Here is a 21,387-nt window from a genome sequence, read left to right on the forward strand (position 1 = left end):
TGTTTGTTAGAACTCTCACATCCAAATACCTGTGTCGTCTTTAGATAAAGTTCAATAATCCTGAGAATCTGTCTTTAAAAACATATGGGCCTAATTTTACTAATGAACATGACCAACTGTTTTTTTTATCATATGCAGATTACAGAGATTATGTATGTGAAAGTATCTTGCCTTACAAGTGGGAGCAAAAGCCATGTGTATGCCTCTGGAACCTCAGTTTGTAAGGAAGATGTGCATGATGATTATTTCTGTCCAATGGGGTAGCGACCTCCTTTTGTTTTGAATACCCTAAATCACTAGCAAGCTACTTATACTTCTTTCACTGAGACAATCATATTCAAATTACAGAGATTATGTTCTACAGAGTGTCTAGCCTGAGCAGAACAAGAATTTATTAAAACGTTTAGTCGCCGGTACATTTAATCTCGTAATTGCTCGCACCATAGGCACTGCGAATGCCGGGATGATATTTGTGTACTCGTGTGCAAATCATTGATATACAGTAAGTATGAGAAATATTTTGTCTGGTAAAAGAAATCGCGTTACAATTGTATTCCTGTACATGTTCATTCATTTTCTCCCGCTTATCCGTAATCCGGGTCGCGGGGGCAGCAGTCTAAGCAGGCCCCCGCCTGCTGCCCAATCCTCACAGCACCGTCCCTTACGGTTCCTCCCGCAGGTGGTGAGCCCACAGGAAGGCGGCCCCACGTCACTCCGACGTCACGGACCTTGATATTTCCCTCGTAAGAGACCCCCGGAGCATAGACGGTTAAGGGCCTTGCTCAAGGGCCCAAGAGTGGCACCCTGGCGATACCGGGGCTTGAACCCCAGACCTTCCGATCGGCAACCCAGCGCCTTAACCGCTGGAGCCACCACTCCCCCACCACTCCTGTACATGCATGATCTTTAAATTGGAAATCCAGTATTACATCTCCCCAGTATTACTTAAGAATTCTAATTAATTATATATTTCTGAGAAATACAGAGGATGCTGATTGTTAAAGCTGCCATGTTGGTAAGTTTTTTTACACCTCAACCTCATACTCTTCCGATAATCTTTATTTGATTGACTTACAGTACTTTTAAGGTTTCCCACCCTGCTGTTTCTCACAATGTGTCCATTCCTTTAAAAAAAAAAGTGAGAGAGAAGTGTTATGTAGGGCTTTTTGTGCTACACAAAAGGTTGAGATTCAGTTGACATTAGGCGACCTTGAATGATTCCCCTACACTGGCTTCCATTTCATTTCACTGCTTGGGAATTCGGCCATTCCACCATAAAGGAGATTTATAATGCTGGCAATGAGCTGTACGTATAACAGTGACAAACTGCAGCGCTTCACTTGACACTTGCTAATGGAAAATGCATACGTCATCGCTGGGTGCTCTGAGAATGCAGAATGGCGCTTGTATTATTCCTACTGGTGGAGTTAAGCTTCATGATCGCAATTATCTGCCATATTTACTTACTGCTGTTGTTAAAGTCTTAGAATGTGAGCTCTGAAAAGATCGTTATCCTGCAGATGGTCCAGAAATGGCACAGCAGTTAAAGAACATTAAAGCAAATGTTTAGAAATGAGCAAAGCAATAATGAAAAAAATTAAAAAACAAATTAATAAATTGGTGTAATAACAGATCAACTGTGAATTTGAATATTCAAATGATCTTATATATTACACACTTCATAATTTAAGTAATAAGTGAATCATTTTTGTTTGCCTTTTTATTTGAACTTATTATTAGTCTTCTCTGTTCTTCTCCAATTTTGAACACTATTTTTCCTAGAGCTATCAGTCTAGACATTCAACCTGGAAACTCAGGTTTCTAGCTTACACAAATTGCAGTTTTCTGGTACAGAACAAAATGGTTACTTCTACCAAATTCCACAGCATCCTTCATAATGTTCAGACCGATCACAGCCCAATTTTTTAAACTGATAAATTTTACAGTTTTCCTGTAGCAGACGATCAAAAGAATCCCACAATTTCAAGCGAGGCTCCGAACATTCCATCAATGTAAGTGAATAGAAGTACTTATATTGATGGAAAGTTCAGAGTCTGGCTTGAAATTGTATAACTCACACACCTGCATGTGTACGGCATCAAGCCCTACTTTTCTCCCTTTCACATTCTATCTATCGATCCATCCATCCATTGATACATACATCTTTTCTTTCTTTCTTTCTTTCGTTCTTTCTTTCGTTCTTTCTTTCGTTCTTTCTTTCTTTCTTTCTTCTTCAGTCTCTTTATTTCAGACAGTTTTTTTCCCAGTCAACATCAAAGTTTGTCTTGATTCATTTGATCTCTCTAGTTGCCTACTGTAACTTTCGATATTATCACAGAACCTTTCTGTTTGCTTTGCGTTTCTTTTCACCCCAAACCCCACATACTAATTTTTTTTTACAGTATATACAAGAAGTAAAAAGGTTTTTTTTGCATTATACGGATTTCTGATTCACACATATAGATTATTTCAGCAATTGAGAGATTTTATCTACAGAACCTACCAGATCAATACCAGGTCATGGAATAAATGGTATTAAACTAAATAGAGATGTGCCTTTTTTTCAGTGGTTTGCCCCAGAAGACAACCTAAATATTGCTTTCCTGAGCTCTGGAAATAAAAGCATATTTCTGTATGAACAATAGAAATGTGACATTTTTATAAGGACTAGAGGACTTGTAAAAAGATGTATATCTCTACTGGGTCTATAAAAATGATAATAAACGTGTGTTTAAATAAATTAGTTTTTCTCTCATTTAAAATATTAAAATTATAATACTTAAAATATAAATTCTCCACTACTATATTATTCATTCTACACTATTTATAAATAAATACAGTATTGAAAAATCCTACAGGAATAATAATAAAATGCTGTTCAAAAGACCTGAAAAACACAGAGAGCTTTATAGTACAGTTCTATTTTCTTTCAAGGTTTCGAAAAAGTGTGTTGTTTCTCAATATTTGAATGTTTAAACAAATGTTTAATTATGTCTTAGCTATAAAATTCTTGCCTTTTGTTTTGGTAAAAAAAAAAAAATCCCTTCGATTCTGTTTTTCTCCCTGTTTTCTTAAATATCCTGATCAAGCTTAGCCTTGTGCGTGTACTCTGCTCATTTATCTTACTCGCGTTCTCGTTCCAGTGTGCGTTCCCTTACCTCTGTCTTCTTATTTTCAACGTCTTATTTGAACCCTCTGTAGTTTGCACCTTTGTATCATGTTTTCTTGTCTAATTCCTATAGACTCTTTATTCCTGTATGTGTGTCTTAGAGGGCTTTGTTCTACTTACACTAACTGAGTGTTGCTGTACTGTGTCGCAGATGGTAAACAGCATGTTGCGAGCCAGACAGCAGTTGAAAAGGAGAAAAAACAATCTATTCATACACTAAAGCCCTCAGATAAATCTACCCAAAGTCAATCAATAGAAAAATATGTGTTCTGAACAAGAATAATAATCACCAATATTAATAACAATAATCAATTCTGCATCCCTCGTTCTGTAGAACAGCCTCCAGACCTACTACAACCCCAATCAGGATCAAGCTGTTACTTAGGATGAAACAACTCTCTAATAAATGGTGTATTTTTTTTTTTTACAATAAACTACCGTAATTTCCGGACTATAAAGCACACCCACATATAAGCCTCACCCACTGAATTTTACAAATATTTTTATTTTTAACATAAATAAGCCGCACCTGTCTATAAGCCGCAGGTGTCTACACTAATGTACTTTACACAGGCTTTAACGGGTGAAATATGTTGCGCTTCCTTTAGGAGCATAGCGATATTTTGGGAATAGCATGCCAGAAGCGAGCTCTTCCTTCACCCAGACTAAATGCGTTACAACGGCTTGTATCTAAACAGTAGCCTACCAATGATTGTCATTGTTCACTGTCTTCCTCCTTCCTTTCACAACTATTTCTCTCGGGAGTTTACCTTTTGGCAATATTTTGGGTTTAAAAATCACCCGATGGAAGTTTTTTCTCCCGAAGCCGTGCAGCTCAGAACACAGGTGAGGTGCGTTTTTTCGTTTCCGTTCGGAAATTTCATTAGTCTAATGTTATGGGGTTCAGTTTTTTTGGCTTGAAGTTTGTGAAACCGGGAAAAACCCCAGGAAAAATTCATAAATTAGCAGATTCGTTGTTTAAGCTGCAGGGTTCAAAACGTGGGAAAAAAGTAGCGGCTTATAATCCGAAAAATACGGTAGATGTGTATCTGTAGCAGTGCAGCCTGAACTTACAGTATATTGCGATTGTAAAAATGTAATTCGAGATATTATAAAGATAAATATATAATTTAATATGTATGAATTCGAGGCAAAACCTGTGATGTATCTCATTTTGAAAGTGCAATAGTGTGACTTAAACAGGCTTCCTGCCCATAACCTCTGTTCTGGTATCATGCTGCTTTAATGTGGTAGGATTATAGCCACACAAGTATTTAACTGCATCATGTCATTAATTGTTGCCCTAATTAATCCTATCAAACACCCTCCTCCATGCTTCATTTGGCGGTTTTGTGAAGAGTAAGAATAAACCTCAAGAGAGATGCCCTGTTCAAGCTTGAGTAACCTCCACATCTGCCAATTCACAACAGAGTGCTCTAGACTGCTTATTAAAGCATAAATTGTGGTTAATGGCTGGTGTATGGGAAAATGCATGAAGGTTGCATTAAAATGCATTGAATACTAAAAAAAGATAAAAGAAACAGATCAATAGAATTTTAATTTTATGTCATGTCTCAGTTTGACTGAAATCATAAATATATGGAGAATGATATATGAAAAAAGAGAGAGAGAAAAAGAGAGAGAGAGAGACTGTAGCAAACAGACAAACTGGCACTAGATCAAAAGATTTATTCAGGAGATCTTCTAAACTAGCTCATGCTCCACAATGGAGAACAAGTTTGAGATACATGGCAGATCAGAGTTTACTGGCAAAGTATGTCTATGTACGGCTCAGTACAATGTACAAATGATTCATCATATTCTATTACCACAATACCATTAAGAAACTGAGCCTATTAGCATATGTAGGAAGCACTGGAACACTTCACATCCATTGATGCATATATTGTAAATGTAATGTATTGTAAATGATGTATATATGGTGTTTATATATATTAGGGCTGTCAAAACGAACGCATTCATTTTAACGGCACTACTTTTTTTAAAGCCCGATTAATTCAGAGTGTATTTCTGTTTGACCATTTTTATAAAAAATAAATATAAATAAATAAAAAAATATAAAAGAGTCGAAATTAAAACCTTCAACGCAGCACACATTTAATCACGACGTCAATCCTTTACTCAAAATAAATAATTAACTCCTAAAATTGATTATTGATCACTAAACAGTCGTTTTACTGATGCGCCAAGTCTAATATCCAGCACCAAAATCTGTTTAAGCAGCTGATGACTGATTAAAATGAGAGCGAGAAGGTTGGATGGTGTGAAGATGGTGAAGCAGGAAGTGGATAGGACCAGATAGGACCAGATGACATGTCAGTAAAAGCATGGAGATGTTTAGGAGAGATGGAAGTGGAGTTTTTAATCAGATTGTTCAACAAGATTTTGGAAGGTGAGAGGATGCTTGAGTAATGGAGAAGGAGTGTGCTGGTACCGATCTTTAAGAATAAGGGAGATGTGCAGACCTGCAGTAACTACAGGAGAATAAAGTTGATCAGTCACACCATGAAGTTATGGGAAAGAGTAGTGGAAGCCAGGCTGAGAGTAGAGGTGACCATCTGTGAGCAACAGTAGGGTTTCATGCCGAGGAAGAGCACCACAGACGCAATATTTGCTTTGAGACTGTTGATGGAGAAGTATAGAGGAGGTCAGAAAGAGTTGCATTGTGTGTTTGTGGATTTAGAGAAAGCATATGACAGGGTGCCGATAGAGGAATTGTGGTATTATATGAGGAAGTCAGGTGTATCAGCAGGACATGTATAGTGACAGTGTGACAAGAGTGAAGTGTGCAGTAGGAACGACAGACTGGTTCAAGGTGAAGGTTGGACTGCATCAAGGATCGGCTCTGAGCCCTTTCCTGTTTGCAGTGGTGATGGACAGGTTGACGAACGAGGTCAGACAGGACTATCCATGGAGTGCAGTTGCAGGGAGAAAAGGTGTTTAGGTACATGGGATCAACAGTGCAAAGTAATGGAGAGTGTGTTAGAGAAGTAAAGAAAAGAGTGCAGGCAGGGTGGAGTGGGTGAAGAAGAGTGATAGCAGGAGCGATTTGTGATAGAAGAGTATCTGTGAGCGTGAAAGGGAAAGTTTATAGGACTGTGGTGAGACCTGCAATGTTGTATGGTTTAGAGACAGTGGCATTGAGACAGGAGGTGGAGCTGGAGGTAGCAGAGCTGAAGATGTTGAGGTTTTCATTGGGAGCGATGAGGATGGACAGGATTAGAAATGAGCTTATTAGAGGGAGAAGGTGAAGGAGGCGAGACTGAGATGGTTTGAACATGTGCAGAGGAGGGACATGGGGTATATTGGTAGGAGAATGCTGAGGATGGAGCCACCAGGAAGGAGGAAAAGAGGAAGACCAAGGAGGAGGTTTATGTATGTGGTGAGGGAAGACATGCAGGTAGTTGGTTTGAAAGAGGCAGATGTAGAGGACAGTGGGGTATGGAAACAGATGATCCACTGTGGCGACCCCTAATGGGAAAAGCCAAATGAAGAAGAACTAATATGAATGTTTAATTTTTTTTTTACTGCAGTCATCTTGACTATGTTCTGAACCTTGCAAGTCTGTGCTTAACATATTTTCACCACAGCCAGTGATACTGTACTGTACATGTTTGTTCTGCACCTAATAGTGATCAGCTTTGTGAGAACATTCAATGTTTCTGTGGTCTCAAGAAATCGTTTGCGACAGATCATGAAATTGTCAGGGGGACAGTGTGGGCTTTGGTAAGTGACACACCTTTAAAAGACCTAAAAGCTAATTGTTTGAATGCATGCTGTGGTAAGGTCACATGTGCTATCCCTCAGGCAAGCCTGTCTAAGCAGGCTGCTCTGCTCCTCTGCTGACAGGTTTTATTCCTTAGTGTGGTGCTTTTAGCTAGGTTTTTAATTCAATTCGTTACCTAAGAACAAGGGTGCATTTGTTTTATGCTTTTTTGTTGTTGTTGTTAAATGCATGCTAGTATTCTTCTAATTGTCTATAGCTGACAATGTGAGCAGTTCCATGAAACCAGGAAACACTTCAGAGAAACATATATAATAACATAGTATAATATTCTATTTGCGAGCACCATGTCTTGAACATAAAATGTAAAGGATGTAATTATTTTCAATGAAATCTGTATTCATCTTCCTAAAATCAAATAAAATCTTCATCAAATAAAATTTAAACTCAAAATATAATGTTTCATGATGTATCATAATAAATCTCTGTGCTACAGAAATAGGTGGATGTGCATGCTAAAATCTTACCTGTGTCTCTCTGCCCAGCCCAGCTCCACCTCCCACAGCCATGATGGGCACACCAGTTTGTGCTGAGACAAACTCAAGCACAGGTGCCAGCGGAGCACGCTCAGGCGGTGGCGGCTTTTCTTGTTCGAACACTAGGCCTTGCAGTGGTGTGCTGGCCAGCAGCTCGCACAGCTGCAGCAAGAGGCTTCCTGGGCTGCTCTCGTTTACTGCCAGCCAGATGACATTTGCTGGGCCCCATGGTGTCATCACACTCTCACCCACCTGCCCTGGCCAGCCTGTGCCCACTCCTGTTCCTGCTGCTGTACCTGCACCTGCCGCCAAGGTGCCCCCTACCCCTACACTCGTCTCCGGGAGGTGGGAGGAGCCCGAGTGGACCACGGCAATGTTGACTCCTCCCGAAGCCCCGCCCGAGTCCCTCTCTCGCTCCCGGGGGCGGAGCAGTAGCGGCGGGGACGACCAAGCCGGCCCGCTGCACGCCAGCACAGCCAATAGGAGTGAGATAGCAGGCTGCACCACCATGATGTGGTGTGTTATATGGTGAGGTCTGGTTCAGGTTGATAACCTTTAAAAAAAAAAAAATAATGAAAATGAATGGATATCCATTTATCATGCATCAGGAAAATACGTTTGATCTGCAAAAGAAACAAATCAGTATTTTTAACTGTACTTATAGCTGTATTCAAAACATAATTGTAGGCGGTAGTTTCTTTTTTGCACTTTTGATCAGCAAGAGTTAATTTCAGCTAAAAAACAAAGTAGAAGAGGGCAAACAGAATTGCACAGCTGAGGAGATACAATCAGTATCATCTAAAAAAGTCATCAGTGCACAAGGAGTGTGTGTGTGTGTGTGTGTGTGTGTGTGTGTGTGTGTGTGTGTGTGTGTGTGTGTGTGTGTGTGCATGTAAAAAAAGATTACTGCAGGCACCAAGGCATAAGTGATGAGGTATGATGGAGGGAGTCTGAAGGAGATGCAATCAAAGCACATTATGATTATGGGATTATTGGAACTTTGAGTAAGATAAGTCTCTGCATGGTCATATTACTGAACATGTATTCAATTACTATCTTGTCATATCTGATTAATGTGCAACCTGAGATATTATATAGATCGATCATCGAACAGTGCCTTCGCAGGTACTTTTTGTTTTTAGTCCACATATATCAAGATAGCAGTATTCTCCTAAAAAGCACCACTGTGAACCCAGCTACATCTCAAGCTTTTAACTTTTGTACCCTGCACTGTTTTATGGTTTACCCCATCAATCGATTCATGCAAATAAGGGTGAATCTAATCATTTATGCTATGGTATGTCCCAAACATAGCAAAAAAAGGTAAATAAATAAATAAACAAACAGGAAACGAACAGCACGGTGGCACAGTGGGTAGTGCTACATCACCAGGCTTTCCAATTTCATCCTGACTGTGCACTCTTCTACATGTTCTCAGTAGATAACCTTTAGGTTCTCTAGTTTTCTCCCAATAAACCTGCCAGTAGGTGGTATAGACAAATGCTGTTTCTTTTCTCCAGCCAAAATAAGCTTGCTGCAATCATCAAAACATGTAAAGCATTACTGCTTCATGTTCTCCAGCATACTATGCCTTTATTTGATTTTTATCTGTAAGAAAAATTTGCAGATCAGATAGGAATTTTTGTTTGTTCCTTATCATTTAAAGTTTGTGCCTAATAAACGAGCCAGTGGCAACTGTGGTAAAGTAAAACTCCTTAAGATGGAAAGAGGAAGAAACCTTGAGAGCAACCCGGCTCAGAAGGGAACCCATCCTCATCTGGGTTGCAGTGAATGCAAAACATAATGTTTCAACAGTGGATTAACTATTTGTACAGAAATAAGTTTAATTTAATGTACATTATTAGGTCTGATAAGAATATTATCTACATGGCCACAAAAAAGAATACCCGAAGAATCCATTTTTTTATGGGCACTTTAGCAAGATTGACATGTTGAGGCACTGACAGGTGAAGTTTTATTTACCTATGCGATAACATTCTATAAAAATCTAAGAGTCTAAACAGAAAATAAATGCAGTAAAACTCTACAGTTAATTAAATCTCAACTTTGGCTGTAGATGATTTGTCTCTTGGTGTAAAAGAATATATGGAGTATATGCATTCATCCATTCTATTCAGGGTTTATTCCTTCCTCATTCCCATTTGTTCCATGATAGGCTCCTGAGTCATGACCCTGAGCTGGATAAAACAGCTGAAAAAAGATGAAAAAATTAAAATGAATGAATGAATGAACAAACAAACAAATGAATCATTCTATCATTCTATCCATCATTAGATAAAAACACACAAAGAGAAGCCTGATTCTTTAAAAAAATTGCCAAGCAAAACACTTTGAATCACTTTCAAGTCAGGCTGCACACCAGCCACCACACCTTCTCTGGTGTAATGAATTATAAAGTCGAAAACAAGGTTTGATCTATGGCGATATCAATCTGAAAAAAACCTTGAGTTCTTCTCTCCTATGCCATAGGACTGATAAGCCGTTTCAGCAAAAGTCCTTATCATCACAGCAAGAAAGAATTGTTCTCATGTCCTCTACTGTTCACACTTACTAAGATGCAAATCATTATATGGGAACGGGAGCTGAATAAAAATGACCAACATCAAAACAATGTTGAATGTTTAGCATAAGGGTAATAAGGACTCCTCAGAATGTATATCCAGTAAAGGTTTTAGCTGCTTGGTGGTCAGCCTGACTCTTAAATCCACAATTTCAGAGATCCGAGGTATAAACCAGTACGAAGTAATACAGCCGTATGTGCATCTGAGTATTTTCTGGGCTTTATCATCACAGAAACAAGATTATTTACATTTTTGTTTTAGATTGTGGGTGAACATTCTGGATTTGCAGATTAAGTAATGGAAAGGACAAGGTATCAGAAAGGACGAGTGTGAAAAACTGCAGGGAAGAATGGGCAAGATGGATGGAAACAGTAAAGAAAATGTCATATGTTTTGGAAAATCTAGAAAATTTATTTGTAAGCCACTATAGGTTTTACTAATATTAATATCGGCCAATATCGGCTCAAAAGCTAAGTTAATGTTCACATCAAATATCAGAATAAAGTGATGGGCTCTCATTGCTTTGATCGTCGAATGGATGCTGGTACCAGAAGTGCTGGCTAAAGTATTTGAAACTAGCAGCCATGTCACAAATAAAATTCAGTGTATATACACGCATAAATATGGATTACAAGTGTTGCAGTGGAAGATATTGAGTTACCTGCTATACAGCTCTGACCTCAATCCTATTGAACAGCTTTGGGATAAATTGGAACACTGACTGCACCCCAGGCCTCCTCACCTCCTCACCTCACCTAAATCAGTATTTCACTTTGCTAACGTTCTTGTGAAATCTTGTGGCAAAACCACACTCCAAAGTACATATGATTCTTATGGTCCACAATCCTTAATTCATATAACTTTCTTTCGGCTTCTCCCATTAGGGGTCACCACAGCGGATCATCCGTATTCATGATCCGCATATTCCATTTGGCACATGTTTTACGCTGGATGCCCTTCCTAACGCCCTACCAATTTATCCGGGCTTGGGGCTGGCAGTGCACTGGCTTGTGCAACCCTAATGGCTGGTTGGTTCCCTGACCGGGAATCAAACCCGGGCCACAGCGGTGAGAGCACCACATCGTAACCACTAGACTACCTGGAAACCTATAGAATCCATAGTTCATATAATGTGCAAGTATATATAACATATAACATTACTGAGATTGTAAAAGCGTAAAAAAAAAAACTGAATAAAATAAAAAAATACAATAAAATCTAATTGAAGTACAAATGCAGTGAAATGTTTTTAATGACTGTCCCATGCCATAATTTTGATTTTATTTTATTTTTTAAAGAATAAAACTTAAAAATGTAATAAATAAAAATATAATAGAGGAATAAAATGGAATTTACAATCTAATAAACATTTTATTTCAGTGAAATAAAATAAGAGATTTTACACTACTGGTAGAAATGGGGTTCTTAAAACCGAAAATAGAATATACATATACAGCAGCACCCACAGGGATACAGAAACAGTGTGACTTTTAAGTTTATACAATAATAATAATAATAATATTAATAATAACTATCAAGTAGGGACAGTAAAAGATCAAACTTAACAGGGCAAAAGGGTCAAACAGATCAGCCAGTCCCAGGTTGAGTGACAATGAGATCCAAAGCCTAGGGGCAGTAGCAGAAAAGGCCCAATCTTCTTTCCCCTTAAGCCAAGACTGAAGAAGTGACAGATGAGACTGATTAGCTGACCTAAGGTCCCTGAGAGAGGTGGAGAAGGTCAGAATGTCGAATTATATATCTTTAGCACATTTTCTGTAGCTGAATTTATGGCCCTGGTGTATTGTTCTCTTTTGCTCCCTGGTTGAATAACAAGGAATATCTCTTTTTTTCTGGCCTTTTAATTCAATTATAGCCGACAAGATTTCAAGGTTTTATTTTGGAACGTGGATCATAAATTTCTTTCTTGCCCTAGGCTGGTCCCAGTCCACATGTTTGACAACCCCTAGTGTAATATCAGTATTAGAGATGCAAATTTAAGTCCCGCTTTCGCTTAAGGGCATTAAATCATCCATTTGGCTGGCTTATTGGCTTCACGAGTACCTGAAGTTGTATTGGAAAGGTGGTTCATAAAAGTTTTGAATGCACATGCACCACCAGTGTATGAAGAGCATTCAATCCTACACCTACAAGAAACAGATATATTACACACACTGTAGGAGGACACTTCCTAAAAGGTTTCACATTATTTTGTGAATGTGCTTATAACACAGACCCTTTTTCTATAAAAGGTCACATATGTTCTATAAAAGGTCAAACACACACATACAGCACAGCAAGCCTCTATATGGACATTGGCACTCACACTCCATACTTGTGATAGGTTTCAATGATTTATTTCCTGTGTTTGTGGATGCTGGAGTAAAGAAGAGAAGACAAGCTGTCAAAAGCATTAAAGTGTATCCAGAAACCATTTCTTTAACAGTAGCTAGCTAGGCTTTCATCTGTAACATTTCAGTACTGTGGCTTCACTCTTTGTTACATGTATTGTATACTTCATATAGCACATGCATACTTTATATTAGGGGCCCAAATTGTTTATTGGTTCAGGCACATGAACATTTTGAGCAGTGTTGGTGCACATAGCTTTCTTAAATTAGACACAGTGTTGTTGAAGTCATTAGTCAGCACCAGAGAGTTCATATGGAGGATTTTGGCCGCAACTGGAGTGTTTGAAAGTGAAGCAAAGGAATAAAGGTCAGACAGTCTGTCGGAAAAGGTACAAAAATGTCTTCTTAGCCACATAGTCAAGAAGCCAAGAACTTAAAATTGAATAAGAATGCAGAATATACACTAACCAGGCATAACTCTATAGAGACTGATAAGACATAACATTATGACCTAGTGTTGCTGCCAAAACAGTTCTGACCCATCAAGCATTAACAGCATTAGCTTCTTCAGCAATTTAAGCTACAGTAGCTAATATGCTGGATCGGACCCCTTGGCCGCCCATGACCCTGTCACCGGCTCACCACTGTTCCTTCCTTGCACCACTTTTACAAGATACTGACTACTACTTTTGGAGATGCTCCGACCCAGTCGTCCAGCCATCACAATTTGGTCTCTGTCAAACTCGCTTAAAACCTTGTGCTTCCCCATTTTTTTCTGCTTCTAACACATCAAACTACTGCCTAATATATCACACCCACTAACAGGTGCAATGGTGAAGAGATAACCAGTGTTATTCACTTCACTGGTCATAATGTCATAATGTTATAATATGTCATTTATGCCTTGTCAGTGTTTGGTATTTGGGGATGCTGAATTGGCAGTGTGAGCAGCCAGTGTGGAATTTTTAATTAAATGTATTGCAATAAAATAGAAGTGTCTGTGAAATAAATAAATAATAAATCAATGCACCTCATGGAATCAAAGTGAAAATGAAATAATACTAAAATTATGAAGTTATGAAAGAAAAGTCTGATATTATAAACTATTCCTATCAGCCATAAAACAATTGTGAAGGTTCTAACCCTACAAAAACAGCTCTGAATCATCTAGACCTCTGATAGCACCAAAACAATAGCAGAAGATCCTGTAGGTTGTGAGGTGAGACCTCGATGAAATTACAGTAGGAGATTGGAAGTCGAGTTTGTCCAGCGCATCAGACAAATGCTTGATCGAATTGAGATCTGGGGAATTTGGAGGCCAAGTCAGCATCTTGCATTGTTTTCCTAAAACAATTCCTGAACATTTTCTGCAGTGTGCCAGTGTATTATGCTGCAAAAAGAAGCCACAGTCGTTAGGGGATACTGGTATTATGAAGGGGTGTACTTGGTCTTAATGTTTATGCAGGTGGTACATGTCAAGGTAACATCCACGTGAATGCAATGACCCAAGGTATCCCATCAAAGCATTGCCCAGAGCATCACCAGGTCTCCCCTGGCTTGCCTTCTTACCATAGTTAACCCTAGCATAATCTCTTTACCAGGTAAGCAGCAAACATGCCCCATGACAACCTGATTGATCAGACCAGACTACCACCTTCTACTGCTCCATGGTCCCAGTCTGATGCTCACATGTTTTTTTATGAGTATTTTCCATGGTATACAAGACCCAGCCATTAGGGTTGCACAAGCCAGTGCACTCTTAGTGCCGGTCCCAAGCCTGGATAAATGGGGAGGGTTGCGTCAGGAAGGGCATCCAGCGTAAAAACATGTGCCAAATCAAACATGCGGATCACGAATACGGATGATCCACTGTGGCGACCCCTAATGGGAGAAGCCAAAAGAAAGTTACTTTCCATGGTATACAAGGGTCAGTATGGGCTCATTAACCATTCTGTGATGCACTGTGAGTTCTGGCATTCAGCATTAACTTTTGCAACAATATGGGCTTCAATAGATTATCTGTGGGATCACACCAGACCGATTAGCCTTCACTCCCATCACTCCCATTATCTCCCATCTATGGGTCTCGCCTGGCTGTGCATTTTAAAATAAAAGTGTCATCATGAAATAAAAGTCCCATTACAAAATGGAAGTCTCATTATGAAATAAATGTGACATTATGAAACAGAAGTGAAATGAAAAAGACTGAGTTAAATTTTCTGAAATAAAATTAATCTTTAGATTTTTTTTTTTTTTGGAAAAAGAAATCAAGCAAACAAAATCGAAAAAATTTTAAATGTCACAATGTGCAAGTGAAAATGAGAATGAAGAAATCATTGAGAGCAAGTTTTTTTTTTAATGATCCCACGGTATGTTCAGTAATTTGTTCACTTCATTGTCTATGTATATCTTGGGTATATTTATTTATTTCATTTGTATTTAATGACATTATGTAAAAAATTTCAGATTTGACACAAATTAGATCTGAAACCCTTTTTATTCTGGTATTACTTCCGTCATTCATCTAGCATTGTTTTCGAGTTTTTATTTTTTAAACTTTAGCCTTATTTTTGTGGTATTGTGTCAATGTGCTAATGCTTTAACTATCAAGTATTACAACGGGGAATGAAATTTGTGTGTGTTTTAAAATACAAGTCAGCAAAAAAACAAAGTAGCACACTAAGTAGCAGCTGAACTATACATTTGTGCTCAGCAAGCTAGCAGATAACATGCAAGAGTGGACAAACTGCTTGGGCAAATTGGACACCCGGGACGAGCAGATTACCCACACAGAATATTAGACATTTATTCACAGTATTACCATTAGGTAGACTGCTGATATTCAAGTAAAGGATTTTTACTTCTCCTGCTCAACAAACCAAATAAAGAAAAAAATTCCCAATAACAAAACAAAAATTGTCATCTGGTATGCTGTAACTATAGCACAAGCTGCTAATTCCGAATCATACCACTTGTTGCACGACACATGATCAGCGGGTGTGTTCTGGCTGCTGGCAGAGCAGCTTTTACTAGCTAATTAATTAGCTCACACAGATGACAGACAGTATTTTTTCAAATCAGGGGCATGGGCCTGAATTTTGCTCAAAAAAAAAAAAACCAGAATGGAAGTTTTCAGAATTTTGTGTTTTGAGCTTATGTTAATTAATATTATCATAAGTGTTGATTTAAATATATATATATAAAATATATATATAAATATAATATTTTATATATATATATAAAATATTAAATATAAATGTAAAATTAAAATACATTTATTGATAGATGGTTTCATTTATATTTATAAAAAAATGTTTTATAAATGTACATTTTTATTCATCTTTAATTCTTTGCTCATATTAAACTTTTAACTTCTTTTGGTAGTAATAATAATAATCATCATCACATTATCATAATAATAATCATTATAATGTTAAATATATAATAATGTAATAATATATGCTACTTCTCATTATTTTATATTTCAATTAGGGATCAGATTTTTTCATTCAACATGCATTTAACTGTGTAAATATTCTATAAGCCCCTCCATCTCCACATAGACAGAACTGAATGTTACTTTGGATGTCTTGCTCCATGATTATAGTTGGGTGCAGCAACTCTAATAAAATATATAAACTTGAGTGCTGTGGAGAAAAAATGTATGAGCATCAATATATTGACATGGTCTGGCAAAGTCTGTGGAAAAGTGAATTAGTAAAAGCATCAATCGTTAAAAATAATTCTTTTATCATATTATATTATATATTATAGAATTTGTTGAATTTATCAAATATTTTTGCAGTACTTGTAGCAATATGATACCATTTGAAACTTTTCGAGGCTGTCAGTGATTATCCACACTTGTGCCAACACGACATGCTAGCGCTTGCTCTGTTTTCTCTGTTTTCAGAACCACGTGAGTATGTATTCGTTTTGGTGCTTGTAATGTCTCCACCCGTCTTGACTCATTCAGTTGATTATCAAACAGTGTTTGGTCCATATTTAATGGTTCATGGTTTTCTTTTTTTTTTCTCTCATTTTTGGTTTTGTCCTCTTATTGTTTGCTGATCACCCGACCTTAACCTGGTCCACATTTCTGATTCTTACACGCAACTTTGGATTGTTTGCCTGTTTAAATTATAATTAACGTTCTAACTCTACACTTGCATTGCATGTACTCTCACATAAATAAGAGCAAGGCCTTCTCTGCTGGCGTACATTTAGAATCACTGGCTTACATTTGATATATTTTGTCCATGAATATATATCACACATTTTTTACTTAAATATCTGTACTTTCTCCTTCTTCCATTTTCAAACCAGGCTTGTTTAAATCTATTTGGTGACATGATCAATATTTTCATCAACCTATTTTTGTCATTGTGCAGCCTTTTCAATTTACCACTGGTCTATTATTTCCTTTTTACTTGAGTGAAAAATTTGAGTCAGTACTTCAACTTTTACCAGAGTCTTTCCAAACATGAGTATCTGTACTACTTGAGTGAAGGATGTGTGTATTTTTGCCATCTCTGACTAAGTTAAAGTTAACATTGGAGTTTCTATCCAATTAGATTTCAGCCATCAGATTACACAACATTCCCTTTTGAGTCTGGTTCCTCTTGAGGTTTCTTCCTTATGCCATCTCAGGGAGTTTTTCCTTGTCACATTCCCCACTGGCTCTTTTATTAGGGACAAACGTACAATTATATGGAACAAAATGATACATTCTTTATAACTATTCTTTATAACTGTTAAAAGCGCTATACAAATAAAAACGAATTGAATTGAACTGAACATTACATATTGGCGTAACGCCAGCACTGACAGCACTGCTGGCTTTTTTTATTATAAACCCTAAGCTGCTTGAAGCTGTTGCTTTAACCAATCAGACTGCGATTTGGTCACTCCATGGCCTGCTAGGAGGCGTCCAATCACGTCATAATTTTCACATTATTTTAATTGGATGGTCAGAGAGAGCACTAGTCAGACTTGCAACCCGCATCTGCTGCAAAATGCGCAAACTCAAATATATTTAAGTGGATTTAATAACTGTTTTGTTTTTATTCCACAACTGAATTCTCCTCTAGCTGACAAAGCAAAAGAAATTGACATGGTCGCATATATACAAACATCTACAAGACGGGCTTTTAAAGAAAGAAATAGACATCATCAGGAAAAGTTGGCCAAAACAGTTTTTTTGTGAACTTCAGGGTCATTTTATGAGGTTAATATGAATGCTTCTTCTAAAGATGATGTATGTGGGCAGCACAGCTGTGGCTGCAGTGAAAGGAGATGTTGAATTGTGTTCATTGGGTTTTTTGCTTTAGTAATAGTATTCTTTCTCACTGCATGAGATACCTGTCTGTGATACAGCGCCCTGTTATACAGTGTTTCTCTATAATATTGATGGGTTTTATAGCCGTGGTGTCATGATGGTATTAAGAGATTGATTAATTCTGGTTGGACACCACTGGAGGCCTTGTTGTGAAATGCTCACCACAGCATGACAGGAGTATTTGGATTTGTCTCTGCTAAGACTTTAGTGTAGTGTTTGCCATCAAATTTGCCTGTAATGTATACATTATTTTATGAATTGATTATAATTCAAATGTAAAAACCTGTGGGAATCCAACAAAACTGTGCCTTAGCCTAATTACTGATGTCTAAAATCTGCAACTGAAACATCTTCCTTTCTTTAAAAAATCTCTGACACACTGCACTGCAGATCTATCAAGGGTATGTTTCTGAGGGACTATGTAGGTTTTTTTGTCTGGTAAAGGCTGAGTCAGGGAAGAATGAATGGGCTGAGCAGATGGTCACTTGTTCAGATTACAAGTCTACAGTGGGCTGTTGTTCCTCAGAGAGAGGACCACTTATCCAGAATGACTGTATAAACACACGAGCACACAAACATATGCACATCTCAAACCATTACCCCTATTTCAGCTCTTTCAATGTTTAAGTGGTGTTGATTTAAACCTCAGTATCAAAGGCTCACCCAGTTTCAACCAGCAGATGAATTATGGTGTATTACAAAAAAAATCTTATCAAATAGCACATGCTCATAATCATTCCTATTTCACAGCTTCATGGTTCGTTATGAATTCATACACTGTTACAATTGTGACACGTTTCCTGATACGACTTTGTTTAAACGTATTTTTAGATTTTCAACCCAAATAAATCTCCCTTAAAAAAATGTATTCGCAAAACCATATCCTGGGCTAAAACTCATCTACATCTGTACAAAAAAATAACATATATACCTACATATCAGTCCACTCCAGAGGCCAGAGACAGGGACTGAAGTTAGGGACTCAGACTTGTGTTGTCCTTGAGTCACACAATGACAGACTTCAGACTGACTTGTGATATTTCAGCCTGTTGAAAAATGTAAATAAAGAAAGAAATAATTAATAGAATATGACAACTGTGGTTGAATCACCTGTGACGTATCCTGTGTTATTCATGATAAAAAAAAGGTTTGCTTTTCTTTGAAATAACAGTCTATACTGTTTTTCTTCTCAATCATACAGGAGTTGCTTGTACATTTTAATAGAAGTGACCTATGAGAGTGACACAAGAATATAAACTAAGGGAACAACACTCACATTCACAATGTCTCACCTCTTTAGGAATCCAGCTCTGGTACAGTCCCTGCTTCACAGACTGAACAGATGAAGCAGACCTTTACTCTATCCACCAAACATTGGCTTGATTTGCCCAGCACCCGGGTTTTAGAGAACTCCTCAACTGTAATATCACACCTCCAACCGGTCACCACATGAACAGATGTTTAATTTCCCTCTTTCTTATTGCAACTTCAAATCCAGTTAAGGCTAAGTCTAGGCAGAAGCACAGCACTCCAACAACAAACACTTCATCAGCAACACCAACCTCAGACCCATCAGACAATGTGCTCACAGTGCTTTTCAAAATCACTAATTTTCACTTTGTCAAGTCAACAATTGATCCACTTCCTTGATCACTCCTCCACCCAGCTCACCCCCATCACCCCCCTGGACAAGAACTGCTCCAGAGTTCCCCTAAATGTTCTCAAGCCACAACCTTGCAACAGCAGAGCCCACTTTTGTTTTGCCAGCCTTAGAAACCAGCTCCTAGCTCTGAACTCAGCACCTTCTGCCCCAAATCCTATTCACTTGACATAAAAAAATCCCCCTTTGGTCAATTGGAAGAGGCATTACATTTCATAAGGAGGGGTACAGCTAACTCTACCTCAAAAGCTATAACTCTGGTGATACTTTGTCCTGTTTGTGCCTCTTTTCCATTCTGTACCTCCATAATTAATTTCAATGCCCTGTTCACTTTCATAGCCGAATGTTTAAACTCCAGAAAACAATAGTCAACTAACAATTAAAACTAACTTAGCATATATCCAGTTTCACCTCTGTGCCGGAATTTCTACACACACAACTTCTTCCACCTGCTCCTGAACTGCATTTTGACAGTTTCCTGTACAAACAACATAAACACATTCTTCTTACTTCACTACTCCCACATTAATTGGTGCAACATCTGACACCGAGGCTTTCAGGTTCCTACACACACATCCGCTCTCAGAATCAATTTTCTTGCAACCTTTTACAGCTTTCTAAGGGGTGGGAATAAGTGGCTCTGGCCTAAGTCCAGAAACCTACACTGCACACTGCACTTACTCTCAGTGCAGCCACTCCTAAACTCCCACCTCTACTTAAAGAGAAGCAGTCATCTGGACTTTAGAAGCATACAAACACTACATAAGACCTATTATCAATACCCAAAAAATAAATGAATTCCTAACATGTTTTCGGTATCATAGTTTGGTCCATGTTCACCTTGGGCTTTGATTTCAAGTGCAGGTGCATATTAATCATGAAAATTCTGAGCATATTAAAATACACTTTACACAGAAACTACAATTCATTTTAAGGATAAAATCCCCTCATTATTATTAACAAAAAGATATGTATTCACTTAAAAAAGAACAGGACATAACATCCACTCCAATGCAGAGCCACTTATCATTCGTCACGTATTACATTCATGCAAGAGCAGCAGGCAGACCATGGAGTCACATGCACCAAACATCAATAAGTCATGGTTAAAGGTGCAACAATAGGGTATATGGGCACCGTACATGGGGGAACCACTGCATATAGTGTATTTATTGTTGTATTTAACCCTCTTTTTTGCCAACCACAATCTTGCAAAACCCTCAGCAAATGTGCAGTTGCACCCCTGGCCACGATACTCGAAAAGGAGTCCATAAGATTGCAGTAACACCGCTTAATTTTTCCCAAAATGTGCAATACATGCCTACCAAATTAACTAAAGGCATATCGGAGATTAAACACGCACAACATGTGCAAAATGAATGAATAAATAAACACAAATCTGGCATGCTAGTCATTCATTTAAGTATTGCAAAACCACATTCGGTGTCCATAGAAACAAGCAAACAAATGAGCAAACAATAAATAAACAAAGAAATAATTTTTTTTGCAATTTGAGTTCAAATATACAGAATGGAACGATAGAACTATAGAACAATAGAACAATAGAACGACAGACAGACAGACAGACAGACAGACAGACAGACAGACAGACAGACAGACAGACAGACAGACAGACAGACAGACAGACAGACAGACAGATAGATAGATAGATAGATAGATAGATAGATAGATAGATAGATAGATAGATAGATAGATGCGGCACAAAGACTTATTGCCACTTTGTCCGTCTTTCAAAAAAACACAATCTAGAACCTAGAGGTTGCAGACACGCACACACATTGCATTTTAGCCCCAGTCGTAACCGTTTTGTGCTCCCCAGTGCAGGCACAAATATACTTTGTTATTCACTAGGCCTAGCTGCACACATATAAAGGTAGTTTAGTGCCTGGTTAAACCATTAGGCAAAGACACACATAGGAAAAACTCCGGTAACCTAGAAGCAGCAGCAGTACACAAGTCTCCATACTTGGTTATATACATGTTTTTTT

At 38.0% G+C, this 21,387-nt stretch overlaps 1 protein-coding gene across 2 annotated transcripts in view; it reads right to left on the minus strand.

Moving 5' to 3' along the window:
- grin2da (glutamate receptor, ionotropic, N-methyl D-aspartate 2D, a) overlaps nt 1-18,765 on the minus strand; it is a 67,972-nt gene extending 49,207 nt beyond the window's left edge. For both annotated transcript variants that reach the window (XM_083544234.1, XM_083544233.1), the window contains exons 1-2: nt 18,654-18,765; nt 7,442-8,003 (exon numbers count right to left, since the gene is read on the minus strand). In XM_083544234.1, the coding sequence (XP_083400360.1) occupies nt 7,442-7,960 (519 nt within the window). In that variant the 5' untranslated portion in view covers nt 7,961-8,003; nt 18,654-18,765. The remainder of the gene's footprint in view (nt 1-7,441; nt 8,004-18,653) is intronic.
- Between the last annotated feature and the right edge of the window lie 2,622 nt (nt 18,766-21,387).

This window comes from Silurus aristotelis, assembly GCF_946808225.1.
Source record: "Silurus aristotelis genome assembly, chromosome: 6".
NCBI classification, from domain to species: Eukaryota; Metazoa; Chordata; class Actinopteri; order Siluriformes; family Siluridae; genus Silurus; species Silurus aristotelis.